The sequence below is a fragment of the Sinocyclocheilus rhinocerous genome, unplaced genomic scaffold (genome assembly GCF_001515625.1).
Source record: "Sinocyclocheilus rhinocerous isolate Xijiao unplaced genomic scaffold, SAMN03320098_v1.1 scaffold919, whole genome shotgun sequence".
Taxonomy (NCBI): Eukaryota; Metazoa; Chordata; class Actinopteri; order Cypriniformes; family Cyprinidae; genus Sinocyclocheilus; species Sinocyclocheilus rhinocerous.
The window spans coordinates 1918054-1936507 of NW_015637585.1; the positions used below are offsets into that span (position 1 = coordinate 1918054).

The following is an 18454-nucleotide window of genomic DNA, read 5'->3' on the forward strand; positions in this document are numbered from 1 at the left end:
TGTGTATGACTTCAGCATATTACCACATATGATTTAAGGATTATATAAACCCAATTAAAATCATCTCAAGGTATTTATGAATAATGAAATTTGCAAAAGTTCATTAATATACACACACACACAAAAAAGTCACTAATGCTTTAATTAGAAGATATGTCACATTTTAAAAGCAACCTAATTAATACTGTTCTTCGCTTGAAATCAAATAACTCTAAGACTTCATGATGCATTGCTGCACTAAAAGGAAGAAAATTATAAAAACATAAACCAAGTTCCAAGTGCCCAACCAAAGGGAACGCTAATCACTGTAATGGTGAGTTTAAAAAAAACACTTTTAGGAAAATCAACATCAATTTATGAAGTTAGCTTATGTGATGTTCTCAAATATTTCAGTTGTATTGCAAATTCAACATTCAAGATGACTTTGGGAAACGAGTGAATGCAACTAGTGAAAGATAACTGCAGACATGGAGGAAATGAGTGAAAAGTCTATTAAGACTCGTTTTCTTTTCTTCTTCTTCTGTTGTTATGTTGCACATTAGCAACATATTAATGCACTGCTGCCTCTCACTGGTTTATTAATGTCATTGGTTCCTTTGTGGCTACTTGAATATTTTAAGTAAGCACCACTCAAAACAGTAAGTAAATTGTTTTATTTGCCTTGAAAGTAGCTGTAACTTAATAAAACCTAGTAAGTACAACAACTAAGTAAAGATTACTAATTAAATCTAAGTAAGGTAAACTATTGGATTTTACAGTGTAACAAGCGGGAGGGAGATTCTAGGTCATAAAATTACAAGTTTCTGCAACCTCACATGCCCCGGCTCTGCGCATGGTTAGATCAAAGTAAGTAGTGCTGATATAAATTTAGTGTTTTTTCTTATGTCTGCTATTTTTCGGTGTGTGAAACATTAATTTAGGGCAAAAAACAGTAAAATATGACCTATATAATAGACAATATCTTTCTGGAATATATTGCCTGTTGGCTATCTTAGATACTTAAAGACCCTATGGAACCAAAAGTAGTGTTTTGTGACTTTTAGGTACATTAACATTTATTGGTCACACTTTATTTTAAGGTCCAATTCTCACCATTAACTACGACTTTTCCCTGAACAAACTCCTAATTTGCTGCTTATTAATAGTTAGTAAGGTAGTTGTTAAGTTTAGGTATTGGGTCGGATTAGGGATGTAGAATATGGTCATGCAGAATATGTGCTTTATAAGTAATAAACAGCCAATATGTTAATAATAGGCATGCTAATAAACAGCTAGTTAATAGAGAGAATTGGTCCCTATACTAAAGTGTTACCCATTTATTCATTTAGCAGAATAGCTTTTATGCACTTTTATGCAAAAGAGCCAACAATATTCATAGTATGAAATTACAAGTTATAAGCTAAATTCTCTTTTAGCAGATATAATGCAACATATACAACTCACTAGCAAGTAGCAAGTCATGCAATGTGACATAACTAAAGCCTATTGGCTATTTAATTGGTTTTTTAATAGAAAGGCATCAGGACATTGCAGGCTGACTTCCACACATATATTTGTGTTTCAAAATAACAAACCTTACCCAACAAACTCTTTATCACACACACTCAAATCCCCTGTCAGCCTATCCCAATTTGCAGCTGATTTTTTTTGCAAGTTTCCTCAGCCGTCAGCAGTTCTTCATCCAATTAAAGACTAAACAAAACACCAGAAAAAGTGCACCAAGAGAAAGGCTGCAGCCCAAAACATATACTATCCATACTAAATATTCTGTACTATTTAGTATGCTAGACTAGGATTAGTGCATATTAAAGTTTCATATTTCCCACTGTCTCTTGTGCTATAGAAAAGGAGTTTATGACTGGCATCAAATCATGTTTGTTTTTTTTGAAGAGGAATGGAATATTACTCCACTGTCTGAAAATTTGAACATTAAATAGGCTAAATATTATTATTCAGCAAATATGCATCAGACTGACCAAAGGTGACAACAAAGATATAATGTTGTGAAAGATTTTTATTTAAAATAAATGCGGGTCTTTTGAACTTTCAACTAAGAATCTTTTATCTAAGAATTCAAATAAAAATTTTGGAAACTATCACAGCTTCCACAAAAATCTTAGACAACACAACAAATATTAGGCAGCCTCAACATTTATAAGAGTAAAAAATGTTTCTTAAGCATCAAATCATCATATTAGAATGATTTCTGAACGATCATGTGACACTGAAGGCTGGAGTAATGATACTGAAAATTTAGCTTTGCTATTACAGGAATGAATTACATTTAAAAATGCATTAAATTAGAAATTGGTTCCTTTAAATTGTAATAATGTTTTACAGTATCAGTGTTTTTACTTCATTTTTAATCTTAATTATCAAATAAATATTATATATTATATGAATATTAAATAAATATGAGGCAATAACAAAAAAAAAAACTAAATAAGAGCCCAAACTTTTTTTAATGCTGTGCACTTTTAAAGCTTTTGTCATGTTTTATCTTCTCTGTTATGCATTTTTACATTATATGAAATTATATGGCTGCAATCAGGTTTCTATAGAAGCAACTTTGTTGTAAAACTACCAATTTTCATTTTATATCAAGGCCACAATATGCTTGGCCTTGGCTATAAAACAGTTTAAAATAAACAACAGATCATCGTTTACAGCAGTGTGTAAATAGTCATTGGTTTAAATGACCTGCTTTCGAGTGTCTGTAATGATGGCTTTGGATGGGGACATGATTTAGTGAGCAGTTCACCATTTACCAGAGTGTTTTGAACTAAAGGTTAGATGTAATTGTTGTAAGACTCATAACGTGGGAAGTATGTGATGCTGACATTACCCTATACAGTAAGTAGAGCAAGATAATTATTATAATGACGACAGTAATGCTGCCTGTGAGGTCAGATTGTATTGAAGAAAACCCTCTCTCTTTGTTAACCACAGTACTTTTTCAGTCAGATGGCATGTGTGAAAGAACACTTGTCCTTCGAACATTCATTCCTATGTCTTTTTGTGTCAAAGCAAAACAAAAAAAACAACAGCAAACAAAGGCGCATTGGCGTATGGCTGTACTTTAGGCTGTATTGTGTGCGATCCAGGGTTTAGCGTTCACCTTGAGACTGGTTTGGTGATGTTCCAGGAAAGGCCCAGCGTGTGTCAGAGGGTCATTAATCCGAGGCAGAGAGAGAGATCAATAAACCTGATCATTAGTCTCATCAGCTGCTAACGGCGAGCTGAGATCATCTGATTCGCCTACAGATCTGGCACTTCACCCAGGAGAAACTGTTTAGTGTCATGTTCTCTGCGTTTCATGATGGAACGTTGCCTGTGAGGAGAAGCAACCATGGTTGATGGTTTTTACTGTCACAGGACAAGCAGATCTGCTTGCTTAATGCTTTTACATATAAAACAGACTAGAAATAGGCAAAATAATGAAATTCTGACTTTTTCCTACTGTTTTCATAGGATAACTTTTATCCTATGAAGCTTTTATTTGTAGAAAATACTTCACCATAGTTCTCAAATCTCTTTGCTTGCTTTCAATTGAAATGTGACGTGCTATGCAAGGTTTGACGTCAGTGATGCCAAATGTCATTGGTTGTCAAGTATCTTGCCATTGACGTCAAACCTGGTGCAACACATCTAGACGTGCCGTATTTGAATTGAATAAGACACAGCAGGAAGATTTTAAGTGAATCATTATCCATGTTTTGGTCATATGGACTACGTTTAATGTACTTTAATGATACTTTTTTGTCATTTTTGGAGTTCACCGGAAGAACTAACCCCAACTCATAGTTTGAGCACATTAATCTAGAATTAAAGGGATAGTTCACCCAAAAATGATAATTCTGTCATTAACCCTTTGACGCGTACGATCACACCGGTGTGATCAGTCTTGGCTGGTCCCTGAAGCGTACGATCACACCGGTGTGATTAGAACTTTCAGTGCGTCACGTCATCAACTGCTGAATTTAAATCCGCTTTCGCGCTTTGGCTGGCGCAGAGCCAGATCGGACGCGCTGAGCGCTTGTCATATTATCACAAATATTCATTGTTTTCAACCATATAATACTTATTTTAGGTTTCAGACATTTAAATACACATAAGTACTAGCAAAACCATACATTTACAGTTTGCAAAATACATGCTGATGTCTATGGAAACGGCAATAATGATCCTTACAAATATAATCTGACGACATGTTTTTATTGATATCATATACAGATTGTGTAGGTAACTATAAAGTTTACTCTGTTCTTCTCCCAGTTTACCGGAGACCTACTTTAACGTGTTTCGGGAGGAGAGGATGAATTTGCGTGTTGTAAATCCCACAGCTCGGATTCAGCGCGAACTAACATGGCGGCGCCCATCACCCGGTATAGATCAACTAACACGGTCGATATAAAAGTGTTTAAACTACCAAATAGATTTACTTGCACATATTTCAGAACCGGAATATCAGATATTTCATAATATAGTAAGCATGTTTGTGAATATTTTGAATAAAACAGGAAAAACGAAATAAAAGCGATCCATGTGTCATACAGATCTATTGTGGCTGCGTTGTCACATGACAAGCATGGCGCGTCACCATGGAAACAATAAGGCGATACACTCTAAAATAACGGTCGCCTAAGAAAACTCACGCTGGGGGCTAAGCTAGAATATTTTAAACTCACGTGCGAAAGGGTTAATTACTCCCCCTCAAGTCGTTCCAAACCTGTAAGACCTTCGTTCATCTTCGGAACACAAATTAAGATATTTTTGATGAAATACGAGAGCTTTCTGACCCTGCATAGACAGAAAGGGAACTACCACAGTCAAGGCACAGAAATGTTGTAAGAACATCTTGAAAATAGTCCATGTGACATCAGTGTTTCAACCGGAATTTTATGAAGCTACGAAAATACTTTTTGTGTGCAAAGAAAACAGAAATAATGACTTTATTAAACAATTTCTTCTCTTCCATGTCAGTCTTCAGATTAAGGTTGAACCACTGATGTCACATGGACTATTTTAACAATGTCCTTACTGTCTTTTTGGGCCTTGAACATGTCAGTTGCATTGCTGTCATGCAGAGTTAGAAAGCTCTTGGATTTCATCAAAAATATCTTAATTTGTGTTTTGAAGATGAACAACGGTCTTACAGGTTTGGAATGACATGAGGGTGAGTAATTCTTAACATTTTTGGGTGACCTATCCCTTTAAATACCCCTTTTTAGATTTTAGATATAGAATATCACTCCATTATCATTTATTAATAAAATAATTTCAATATATAATAAAAATGGCCTGTTTTCTATTCCTGCATGTGCCTAACACAACCATTTAATTTCTATTTAATTTCTTGCAGTGCTACCTAACACAGATGTCGGTTCCGGAGCCTCATCCAGTCTTGGATTTCATCAAAAATATCTTAATTTGTGTTTTGAAGATGAACAACGAACGGTCTTACAGGTTTGGAATGACATGAGGGTGAGTAATTCTTGACAGAATTTTCATTTTTAGGTGAACTATCCCTTTAACTTGATCAGTTAACTAGATAACATGGTCATAACATGTTTATTTCAAACTAGGAGAAAGAAAGTGTGACTTTCAATGTTCTCATTCCTGTAGAAGTTGTCAGTGGAAGATTCTCTTTCTCTTTTCTCTCACACTCTCGGCGGATTCCATGTTGACACCTGAAAGTGTGAATTATTCATTTCTTCAGGCAGATGAAGAATGGGTGGCAGGGGCATGTGATGCACTCAGACTCATGCACACACACTTACACAGACACTCAAACCCGCTCATGGGCACATATACTGTACATACACTACTGTTTAAAAGTTGGGGTCAGCAAGATTTTTTTATTTTAAGAAATTAATACTTTTAATCAGCAAAGATGCATAAAATGTATAAAAAATAACAGGAAAGACTTTTTTTTTTTTTTTACAAAAAAAAAATCTATTCATCGTGAAAAATGTCATGGTTTCAACAAACATATTATACAGCATGACTGTTTTCAACATTGATAAAAAGAAATGTCTTGAGCATCATATCAGCATATTAGAATGATTTCTGAAGGATCATGTGACACTGAAGGCTGGAGTAATGATGCTGAAAATTCTGCTTTGCATCACAGAAATGATCATTATAATAAAATAGAAAAGTTATTTTAAATTGTAATAATATTTCATAGTATTCCTGTTTTTACTTTTATTTTTGATTAAATGAATGCAGCCCTGTTGACCATGACCACTAAGGTCATATTGTTCTTTTGTTTTTAAATAGGCCTAAAGCTTTCTATAAATATGACTTTTAGCATTTTAGAATAAAAACATTATTATTATTTTTTTTTTTTACATTTGAAAATGACCCTTGACATTTTTAAAGGGTAATTTTTGTCATATTTTTCTAAATTTTGGAGACAATTTTGTCACCAGTGTCTATAGCCAAGTAAACCTGCAGTTAGTATAAATATATAGAGAAATAATAGCTCTAAAGTACATTACTGTGCATTGCATTTTCCTTCTGGCTGCATCTGTTAGAGTTGTGTAACAATGTGGTGTGACAATTACATCGAATTTACACAACAAATGCATCACAATGAAATGTTCATCATAGTATTTTCATATCTCACCCAATTTATGAGATGGGCAGCATGTGGACTTGGACTTTGAAGAAATGTTAATACTTGTTTGTAATAATAATTCTAGAGATGATCAGATATAATGCTGATGATAATACAGGTAGCACTCATAATAACAATAATAATCAGATGATTTGTTTTTCCCCACAGGTCAGTCGTGTTTTGAAACCCGGTGGCCGTTTCATCTCTGTCACGTTTGCGCAGCCACATTTTCGTAAGAGACTCTACGCTCGAGCGGAGTATGACTGGTCTATCAAGCACTATCACTATGGCAGCAGCTTCCACTACTTCCTCTATGTTCTCACCAAAGGGGAGGAGCTTAGCTCAGAGGATGCTGCATTGGAGAGGAGACTGCTTGAGGAAGCTGAGGCTCCACCCACCAATATAAGATTTCAAGAAGCGGATTCTGAGGACTTCCTGAATAACATTGGATTATAGGGACTTGTACAACATCTATCAATCAAGAGAGTTGTACAGCATTCTTATACATTTTTTAGGCTCCTATCCTAGTTCACCCAAAAATTACACTTCCTCTCCTTCACGTTGTTCTAAATTCATTAGATTTTTTTTTTCTTCCTTGGAACAAAACATTAAACAATTGTTGTTGTTGTAGTTTTTGGAGTTTGACATGCATTCATTCACTTTCATTTACATGTGTGTTCCAGGGAAGAAAGAAAGTCATACAGGTTTGGAACAACATAAGGAAGAGTAAATCATAACAGAAATTTAATTTAATTTTCTAATCAGTTTTCTTGATTAAAAGAGGAAACGATTACTAACTTTTTATTTTTATTTTTTTGTGATGTTAAGGACAACATTGCACTGAAATAAAACAAAACATAGTAACCTCCCCTCTGGGATCCTGTAAACTTTTTTAATTAAATGTTTGACTTTAACGGCACTCTGTATCGGTTTAGAATTGGTTCAATACTTAGACTTGGAACAACTATGCTTTTAAACTATTTCTTTTAAATATCTTGTATATTTTTTAAAAGCCTTTTTTTTTTTACCATGCTTTTTTAAGGATGCTTTAATGTGAATTTGCACTCTGTTCTGCATTTTCTCTCTCTCTCTCTCTCTGTGGCCTATTTCTCTGTGCGATTGTGTTGATTGGTATGACAAGGTTGAGTGCTTGACACCTGCACACTTGTGCAGAGACAAATCTGTCACAAACGCTTCTCAAACAACAAATAAACAGACAGACAGAAAACAAACAGCCCTGCTGTGTGCCAGAATATGACAGACGTGTCTGCGCTCTTTTGGATGAGGAATGGCTGCAGTGAATCGGAGGAGGCCATTAATAAACCAGAAATCATTTATTTTTAATTTAGCTCTGGAATGTAATTACCGTCTATTTTTAAGGCTTGAGGAAGGTGCCTGAATTTCAGAACAGCTTCCTGTGTGCCAGTGTGAACATAGATTGATTTTTATAGTAAATAGAGGAAAGTTATTCTTGAACCAGGAGAGACCAAAACATATTTAAACACACACTATGTCATGGGTGGTTAACAAGGTGTTACGAGTTCTTTTTAGAATGTTGCTAGGCGGTTCCTAGGTTGTTTCTACACAAAAGGCCATCCCAAAAGAGATAGTTGTATCCCTAAATATGCCTTGGGTAAATCTATGGGATTTTTTTCATCCATTTTATTGTCTTCCAGGCAAAAACCATCAGTTTGATTGTTTGGAACAGTAATAGCGCACCTCTTCTCTGTAACTTGTGCAATTTGAGGAACTCTTCAGGTGTCCAGGTGGGATGAGTTACGCACCCATATTAAAACAAAAGGTGGTGGATTTTGAAGCCCTAACACTATGGAAAAAGTAATGGTGAGCATGTACCATTAAATGGTGAGCGTGATTTGACCAAGTACAACATGTTCCTGGATCAACATCTTTGTTGATCCTGGAACATCATTCCAATCAACCAATCAGAATTGAGAGATAACTTTTCAGGAAATGTCAGTTTTAGGCTTACAATCAGGATTAGGTGCTTCTACACCCTTGTTAATCAGCTATCATTTCCCTCTGATTTTAGGAATAAATTATGGGAAAGGTTTAGGGGTGGGGATTGGGTTAAGTCTGTATTTTTGGACAGTAATGTTGATCCAGGATCAACAAAAGATGTTTTACTTGGCAAAATCACGGTGACCACCATTAAATAGTAGCGGTTCATATACCAGTAGCAGTTTCATAAACTTTTAGTTCGGAGTTGATTGTGTCCAGATTGAATGTGTTATCTGTGAAAGCTGATGATGTAGTCACAGGTCTTTCCCCTTCACTGAAGCACTAAGCAATGACGTCAGGGCAGGGACCGTATCAGATGGACGCTGGTATCAGGTGAGCCGCACATATCGGGTGTAGATTTATTCTGTGATCGTATCCTCACGACATGCTGTGTGTGTGGCAGGTCTTCAGGAACCAAGTGCTGCCTAAACACCATAAAGCTGCTGCGGAGAACAGGAGACCCTGATTAGTCTAATGGCTGGTTATGTGTTGTTTACCCCCTCGCAATGCAAACCCACACGCAAGCTTTACTTCATATTGACATTTAAGACCATGATATTCAATAATGTGCTTTTGAATAATTGATTGAGTAATTTCAGAAGTGTATTTGTGAGATATTTTCTGAGCTGTTGTCTTGTCTTGGAGAAGAACTGGAACAGTTCTTGTATGGTACTCAGCAAATTTAATTCTGCATGTCATGAACGTTGTTGTTATTGACAACAATAATGCCTTGTTTGAAAGTTGAAATTTTTTTTTTTTTAAAAAGCCTTGAGATTTAATTAATTTGGATAGATTGATGCATGGACGGATGGATGGATGGATGGACGGACAGATAAACAGTTGGATGGATGGGTGGAGAGACAGGCAGATAGATGGATAGATGGGCAGATATACAAAGAGGAGGATAGACCAACAGATAGGTGGATAAATTAATAGATGCATGGATGGGCAGACAGACAGATGGTTGGTTGGATGGATGATAGATAGACAGGCAGATGAACAGACAGATGGGTAGTAGATGGATCGAAGGACGGACGGATGGATGGATGGGTGGATTGATACAGACAGATGAATGGATGGATGGAGAGATGGGCAGATAGAGAGATAGATGGTTAGTTGGATAGATGGATAGACAGACAAACAGATAGATGGATGGATAGAAGGGTAGATAGACAAAGAGAAGGACAGACAGATAGGTGGATAAATGGATAGATAGCCGGGTGGATAGACAGACAGACAGACAGACATATGGTTGGTTGGTTGGGTGACGGACAGACAGATTCAACTAAAATTCACACTCATCATGAATTGAAAGTGAACCTGCTCTTTAATTCAGAATTTTGCCCAGAGCTGCTTTTGAAAAATTGTCAATAGAGAATGAAGCTTTTTAGGTCCAGATGGTGTAGTTACGACATCTACCAGCAGGGGCTAAACAGACCGGCTAACCTGCCAAACCTTGACCCCATTGGTGCATCCCTGCCTCTAGTGTACAGACAGATCGTTTTCATGAGTCACTGTTATTGCACACACAAGAAAAGAATCAGAAATGATCATTTTACCCTTCAATATCATTAATCAAAGATTGAGATCCGCCTGTTCATCAAAGCTCATGTTTCTGTTCTGTTGTTGAGCAGGGGGAGGTGTCAGGACACACCATTACATCATCCAGCAGCAGCAGCAACAACATAGGCTGTGGTATTGATAGCAGACACATAAACCCCTGCTCACAGCCAGCCAGCTCCACTGACAACACTGTGTGTAATGCAGCTTAGTGCAATGTTTACCCTAGAGACGTGTCTGTGTGTTTGGTCACTACTGTTCATAAGGTCAAAGCAGGGACATTTTTGGAGCAGAGGGCAGCACTTCAAAATCTAATTGGCTGATTTAATTCATTTGTTTAAAACAGTTCAGCTAACTCTGTTATCCTCAGTACAGCTGATTTAATTCATTTGTTTAAAACAGTTCAGCTAACTCTGTTATCCTCAGTACAGCTGATTTAATTCATTTGTTTAAAACAGTTCAGCTAACTCTGTTATCCTCAGTACAGCATCTCTCTGTTATGTGCAGGGTTATGTTACGAGTTGAAAAATCTAAATTAAATTGTAATTTAAATTTCGACTGAGGCAGGGTTTTTTTTTTTTTTTTTTTTATCTCTAGCTAACCTGCCAAACCTTGACCCCATTGGTGCATCCCTGCCTCTAGTGTACAAACAGATCGTTTTCATGAGTCACTGTTATTGCACACACAAGAAAAGAATCAGAAATGATCATTTGACCCTTCAATATCATTAATCAAAGATTGAGATCCGCCTGTTCATCAAAGCTCATGTTTCTGTTCTGTTGTTGAGCAGGGGGAGGTGTCAGGACACACCATTACATCATCCAGCAGCAGCAGCAACAACATAGGCTGTGGTATTGATAGCAGACACATAAACCCCTGCTCACAGCCAGCCAGCTCCACTGACAACACTGTGTGTAATGCAGCTTAGTGCAATGTTTACCCTAGAGACGTGTCTGTGTGTTTGGTCACTACTGTTCATAAGGTCAAAGCAGGGACATTTTTGGAGCAGAGGGCAGCACTTCAAAATCTAATTGGCTGATTTAATTCATTTGTTTAAAACAGTTCAGCTAACTCTGTTATCCTCAGTACAGCTGATTTAATTCATTTGTTTAAAACAGTTCAGCTAACTCTGTTATCCTCAGCTAGGTCATATAATGCTTATAAATAAATAGTATGGTTTAATGATAACACAAACATGAATGTTTACATATTTACATGGGCCTAATGGTTAGAGAGACTTGTAACCCAAAGGTTGCGGGTTCGAGTCTCAGGTCCGGCAGGAATTGTCGGTGGGGGGAGTGAATGTACAGCGCTCTCTTCCACCTTCAATACCACGACTGAGGTGAGACCCTTAAGCAAGGTACCGGACCCCCAACTGCTCCTCGGGCGCTGCAGCAAAATGGCTGCCCACTGCTCCGGGTGTGTGTGTTCACTACTGTGTGTGTGCACTTGGATGGGTTAAATGCAGAGCACAAATTCCGAGTATGGGCACCATACTTGGCCACACTTCACTATTTCTCAAAATTAACTATATTTTGGAACAGACATAAGCTTCTATAAAATTGATCCGTTTCTGATGTCGAATATAGCCAAAAATGGGCATATATTACAAATATTGGCAGTCACACTTCATTTTAAGGCCCAATTCTTGCTATTAACAAATCATTTACTATGAATTTTGCCTTAATAAACTCCTAATTTGCTGCTTAGTTAGTAACTTAGGTAGCTGTTAAGTTTAGGTATTGGGTAGGATTAGGGATGTAGAATATGGTCATCCAGAATATGTGCTTTATAAGTACTAATAAACAGCCAATGTTAATAATAGGCATGCTAATAAGCAATTAATTAATAGTGAGAATTGGTCCCTATACTAAAGGGTTACCATATTGGCAAATTTGGTACAAACTATTTTTTGGTTAAAGTCAATTTGTTTGCTTTTAATATGGTTTGCACATGTTGTTCTGGGTCTGGTTTTGGATGGATGGATGGATGGATGGATGGATTTTAGATGGATGGATAAATTGATTTTTGATAGATGAACTTGTAGTTTACTTGTATTTGTGTTCTTCAAACTTGTGTTCCAGGTTGAACGCCAACCTGAAACACCAACAATGCATTGCAATCCATTAAATTTCTCTTTCTGTAATTTCCAATTCAGCTTCCTTAATGCTGTGGCCAGTTCAATTCAAATTCATTTGCTGTATATTCAGTATAATGGGGATTTCAGGTCATTCCTGGCATGTATCTCTTTAATTGCATAATGGTGCAACATACAAAAGTTATTTTAATGATGAACTACAGATTCTGGAACAAAATTCCTATTCCTATTCCACAAGCTACTCCTAAACTCAAAGCGAAATGATAGGATGAATGTTAAGTCCCAAGCCAATCCCTAAACCCAATACTAAAACATGATTGGTTGACAGGAAAGTTGTACTACAACCAACCAGGATGTGTATCCAGGATCTTGTCCTTGGATAATCATGGTAAGCAGAGCCACACTGAGCCATGTGATGAATGAGAATCTGGTTTGCAACGTTTCTTATCTTTTGCTCATCAGTTCCTGTTGTCTATCTACAATGCTCTTAAAAAGTAAAAAATGCCAAAAGTATGAGTATTTGGTTTGGCAGTATGACACTGACATCAATTCCTCTGTGGCTGAATGTGAATCTGTGCATATTTATGGTTCATACGAGCCAGTTCAAACACTTACACTTTGACTCACAGTGGCGTTAAATGAGAATTTACTGCAAGAAAATATGTTATTATCGCTAATGATGGAGATCAAAGTGGCACCAAATGAAAGCTACAAACTGGGATGAATCAAGGACAATGCTTTTAAATCAAATGTCTTTCTCTCTCTCGTGCTTTTCATTTCTTCCAGCAGAGAGCTCATTCTTTGAGAATCTTAGAATGTCATCTCTCCTTTCCTCCGTTATCACGCTGTCAATATCTGCCGAGAGTTGGGCTTTCCATATTGGGTCAGGCCACAGCGTCGCTCAGTCACTCCAGAGCTGCCGTGGGCCGCCTGTCTGTTCAGATAGTGTATCAGTAATCTCCAGCTCTGAGCAGCATGTGTGAAGCGCTAAGGATTCCCTTGGGCATTGGAGCCGTTCAGGAACACTGCAACAGCCATGAAGGTGTATTGATAGACTGAGATGGTGAAGCTGAGTGTCCTTGACTGCGCTTGAGTGAGTGTCTGATGGACTTTCTGCTGTGCAAGGACCTCGTCGAGTCTCGAGAATAAACACGCACAGATGTTGGGATAACTGCTGAGGTTAAACTGCCATTGATCATCTATAAAAATCGTTTGGAAATTTTAGAAGCCAAACTTGAGCTTGGGTCAGCTGGAGTTATAGAACGTTATCAGGATTGCATGAGTATTGGAGTTTAAATTGATTTAGGTAAGCCTGACTTGTTTCCAGATGGATCCTGAGCCTCATTGCACACATTGGATATAGCTGACCCAAAGCCCACTCATGGCCGCATGACGGCACAGATCACGGATAAAAGCCATTGATTCTCTTGCGGTTGAAACGCACACATTGTATCGGAGATGTGTGTCTGACTGTGTGTGAAGAAAAACATCAATATTGCTGTAAAATCTAACTGCATTTCAGAGTGTTTGGAGTAAACGGGAAGCAGCGTGTGGCTTTATCCAAGCTGTGTAGAAACAATATTCAGCTTAAATGAACAACCTCAATAGAAATAATTACCTAAAATCACCACTAACATCCTGATTGTGTTTTTACTTGGTCTGTTTACTCGCTAGCTTGATTTTAATGTGCCACGTCTTCTTTTAAAGGGAACGTTCACATCAAAATGAACATTATGCCATCACGTACTCACCCCCATGTCAGACCAAACCTGTACGACTTTCTTTCTTTAGCGAAACACAAAATAAATATATATTGTGAAGAACATTGGGATCCAAACTACATTGGACCCAGTTGACTTTCAGTGAATGGAATAATCCACTTTCATGTCAGCCCAAACCTTTTTGACCTTCTTTCTTCTGCATAGCACAAAAAATAAACAATATATTTTGGAGAACAAACAACATGGGACCCAATTGATTTTCACTGTATGCACAAGAAAAAAATCCTGTTTTTTAAAAGTATCTTTTTGTGTTTACAGTTTGGTGTAAACAGGAAGCAGCATGTGGTTTAATTCAAGCTGTGTGAAGCAACATTCAGCTTAAATGACCTCACCAGAAAAAAAGACCACTAATATTGTGGTGATTTTTTTCACCTGGTCTAGCTAGCATGTTTTATGTGCATTTTTTTAAGCATGTGTTTATATTAAAGGGAAAGTTCACCCCAAAATGAACAATCTGACATTATTTTCTTACCCATGTTGCTCCAAATCTGACCACTAATATTGTGATTTTTTTCACCTGGTCTAGCTAGCATGTTTTATGTGCATTTTTTTTAAGCATGTGTTTATATTAAAGGGAAAGTTCACCCCAAAATGAACAATCTGACATTATTTTCTTACCCATGTTGCTCCAAATCTATATGACCACCTTTCTTCTGCAAAACACAAAAACAAAATTGGACCCAACTGACTGTCGTTGTATGGACAAGAGAAAAAACACTTTTCAAAATATCTTCTTTTGTGTTTTGCAGAAGACAGTAAGTCATACAGGTTTTCAACAACACGAAGGTGAGTAAACGATGACTGAATTTTCTGAATTGCATCTTAAAACATTGTCACTATAGTGTCGGACTGAACTGAATCAACATTAAACTGACTTGAATTGAACAATGACATTGCTGCCTTTTGTAGAACTTGCACTTGATATGAATTTTATCTAAACTGAACCAACACTCAACTGAGTTCAGCTAAATAATAAGAACTAATATATTTTAGAGCAGCTTTACAGCATAATCTGAATTGTCTCCATATTGTCGAGTTTCTATAACTGATTCTGCTATTTTCCTGTGTATCGCTGTGTATCTGCTTTGACATAATCTGTATTGCATAAAGCACTACAGAAATAAAGGTGACTTGACTTAATTTTGGGGTGTACTCTCCCTTCTCAAATGATTTTCTTGACCAAATACATCAAGGCCTAAAATCCATCAATCTCTATTTTATATCGAAGTGTAGAAGATTCTCCAGTAAAAGTAGTAGCACAGCTCAAAGCTCTCATAGGACCTAATGCCACAAGAACAATCTTCCTGTCATGACTGAGCTTAGCCTGAATCACTCTGAGTGTGATTACATGGCCATCAGAGCTGGTGCCAAACTTCACTGCATTTTTTGAGAAGTACAGGCCTGGAGTGCACTAACACTCTCTCCGTACGGTTTCATCCTCATAGACGGACTCCAGCACTAAAGATCTGTGAGGAGATGACAGGCCGAAAGAAGATTGCAGTTCTCTGAGCTCCACAGTAAGATACAACCATCCTGACATGAATTATATTGAAACATTAATATTTCATTTGACGACAACAGCTTGATGTGGTCATTTAAAACTTCTCTGGGATATTTTTAAATGTCATCATACTTGTTTCATCATTTGATGGATAGTATTTGTGCCTTGTTTATTAGTATAGGCCTACTGTAAATGTAGATGGGTTCACCAGCAGGCTGTGCATGTGTTGTGATGACCTCAAAATCAATATTTGTGACTTGTTTACCTCTTTGTAATGCAGCCAAATGACGACAGAAACGCACATCTGTATGTTCTTCCACCATTTATTAGTTCACCAAATACAGTGAAAATGGTATTTTAATATGCAATGATTCATTCTTAGAATGTCATGACATTTTTGTTGCTTTTTTTGCTTAATAAAATGATGCTCCATTATTGAAAAGTATTAAGGTTTCATGCACAACAAACCGTAGTCAGTTTCTTTAGAATAATGGTACAAAAAATTCAAATCAAATCAACAAAAGAAACGTAATGTCCAAAAACATGTCAAATAACAAGAAGTTATTTGAAGATATTCGTAAACAGTGCAGTAGATTTCTAATATCGCCATTTTTCTAACAAATTCATCAACAAAGCTCAAATCACAGTTTACGATTTCCATATAACAGTAGTTCAACACAGATGTGTGTGTGCAAAAAACCAGAGAAACATTCATTCATCAAGTCTTTTTTTTTAAAGAACTGAACCAAACTGAATTATACTCTCGTCCCTGTCTAAAGATTGTTCTCTGAAATATAAACATCATTGTTGATGAATCTTTAAGACGACATACTAGCATATCATTTTAAATAACAAATATTTAGATATAAAAATACAAATATGAAGCGTGCCAGGGTAAGATTCATGGTGGCACCTCTGTTGGCACCGGAGTGAAAGTTCATGCAAAGAGATGGACACGACAAAAGAAATGTGAGGAGCTGATGAATTTTTTTTTTTAATTTATCAAATTAGGCTTGGAAGAAATCAAGATGCATTCATGTTGGGTTAATTACAAGAGGTGGTAATGCACAATGTTCCTCTGTGCTTGTACTGACGATGTGAATCCGTGGCGCAGGTGCGCAAATCAGCTGCAGTTCAAGGGCAAAACAATAGATCACCAGACGACGCTTCAACACCTGTGGGTATGTGTATGATAATATTCTCAATTTCTGAAAAAAGAATATGATGCAAAATAGCGAAAGAAAATATTCACATTGCACCATCCGTACATAGTTCATTTATCATTATGGAGCTCAGTGTCTTTGCGTGTGAAGTCTAAAATGTCTCTAAAAGTAGCAGTCGGATTGAAGTCGACGCTCAAGGCAGATCCACATATGTGTGTGCGCGTGTGCGTGTTTGTGTGTTATGGGGAAGGTCTTTGAGCTAAGATACTGTACATCCATCTATAGTAACAGAGCGTAAGATGCGGTTCAGTCTTCGGTTGAACTTCGTGTTGCTTACAGCGCTTTTGGAAGATGATGGTCGTGGAATAATAATGGCAAGTCCATCCATCCTTATTCACAGATGAGCCGCAGCGTACAAGAGGTGGTAATGCACAATGTTCCTCTGTGCTTGTACTGATGATGTGAATCCGTGGCGCAGGTGCGCAAATCAGCTGCAGTTCAAGGGCAAAACAATAGATCACCAGACGACGCTTCAACACCTGTGGGCATGTGTATGATAATATTCTCAATTTCTGAAAAAAGAATATGATGCAAAATAGCGAAAGAAAATATTCACATTGCACCACATAGTTCATTTATCATTATGGAGCTCAATGTCTTTGCGTGTGAAGTCTAAAATGTCTCTAAAAGCAGCAGTCGGATTGAAGTCGACGCTCAAGGCAGATCCACATATGTGAGAGCGAGCGAGAGAGAGAGAGAGAGAGAGAGAGAGCGCAGCTGAGTGAGTGTAGGACTACATCAGCGGTCGGGTGAAGTCTGCTGTAAGATACGGGAGATCCCGCGATCATAAAGGAAACCCGGGCGGAACAGTGAAGTCATCCATCCGGGCGTTTAGGAGCGAGAGAGAGAGATGGGGACTCCAAGAGGTGCAAGGGTGGCCCCATCAGGCGAAAGCTGAAATTGGCGAGAGGAAACACTGAACGGCGCTCTGCAGTCGCTCCTTTGTATGTGACGCACGGTGTTCGCTGGGGTCTTTGGAAAGCCTGTGGTTTGGAAGCTAAAAGAGGAAAAGATCGCAAGACCTGATATATGGAGATCACTTTAGATCTCAACAACTCTATACTGCAAGCTTTATTGTGCCGTTACATGTTGCTGCAAGAGGCTTATAGCCTATGTGTAGCTTATTTTTCAACTTTGGGCATTTTTGTCGTAGGGGTTAATTTTTTATTAAAATATAATATTTTGGAGATTTTTGATCTGCCCTAACGTCTACATTCGTAAAATGAATTCATAAACTTCAAATTCATAAAATTTGTCATTTTTAAACCTTTTTTATTTTTTATTTTATTTTTAAACCTTTATGTTGTTCCAAACCCGTAAAATATAATTATTCTATATAATTCTCTTCTTTCTTAAAACATAGCCTATGTATATTTTTGTTAATAAAGGTCACACACAGTCTAGTACATTTTACCCATTCCTTTCCCATTAATTTTTGTTGTCACTTTTCAAATGCATTTTTTACATACTTTATTAATATGCATGATTTTTTACGCTTATCCCAGACCCAAATTTCCAATCTTAAAATAAAAAGTATTAAATGTTACTTTTTTGAAACATTGCTTATTTAAGCAAAAAATAATGAAATAAACATTATATGAAAATGAAATAAACATTTAAGCTATAGAAGTTATATAGTTTCAATATTCA

The 18454-nt window shown here is 37.0% G+C and overlaps 1 protein-coding gene and 1 long non-coding RNA gene across 5 annotated transcripts in view; both read left to right on the top strand.

Moving 5' to 3' along the window:
* ece2a (endothelin converting enzyme 2a) overlaps positions 1–7211 on the top strand; it is a 71095-nt gene extending 63884 nt beyond the window's left edge. For all 4 annotated transcript variants that reach the window (XM_016564250.1, XM_016564251.1, XM_016564252.1 and 1 more), the window contains exon 4: positions 6791–7211. In XM_016564250.1, the coding sequence (XP_016419736.1) occupies positions 6791–7078 (288 nt within the window). In that variant the 3' untranslated portion in view covers positions 7079–7211. The remainder of the gene's footprint in view (positions 1–6790) is intronic.
* An 8683-nt stretch (positions 7212–15894) lies between these two features.
* On the top strand, positions 15895–17565 carry LOC107749175 (uncharacterized). Its single transcript, XR_001640995.1, has 2 exons — positions 15895–16638; positions 17166–17565. It is a non-coding gene; the product is annotated as an uncharacterized LOC107749175 (long non-coding RNA).
* Positions 17566–18454: the final 889 nt, after the last annotated feature.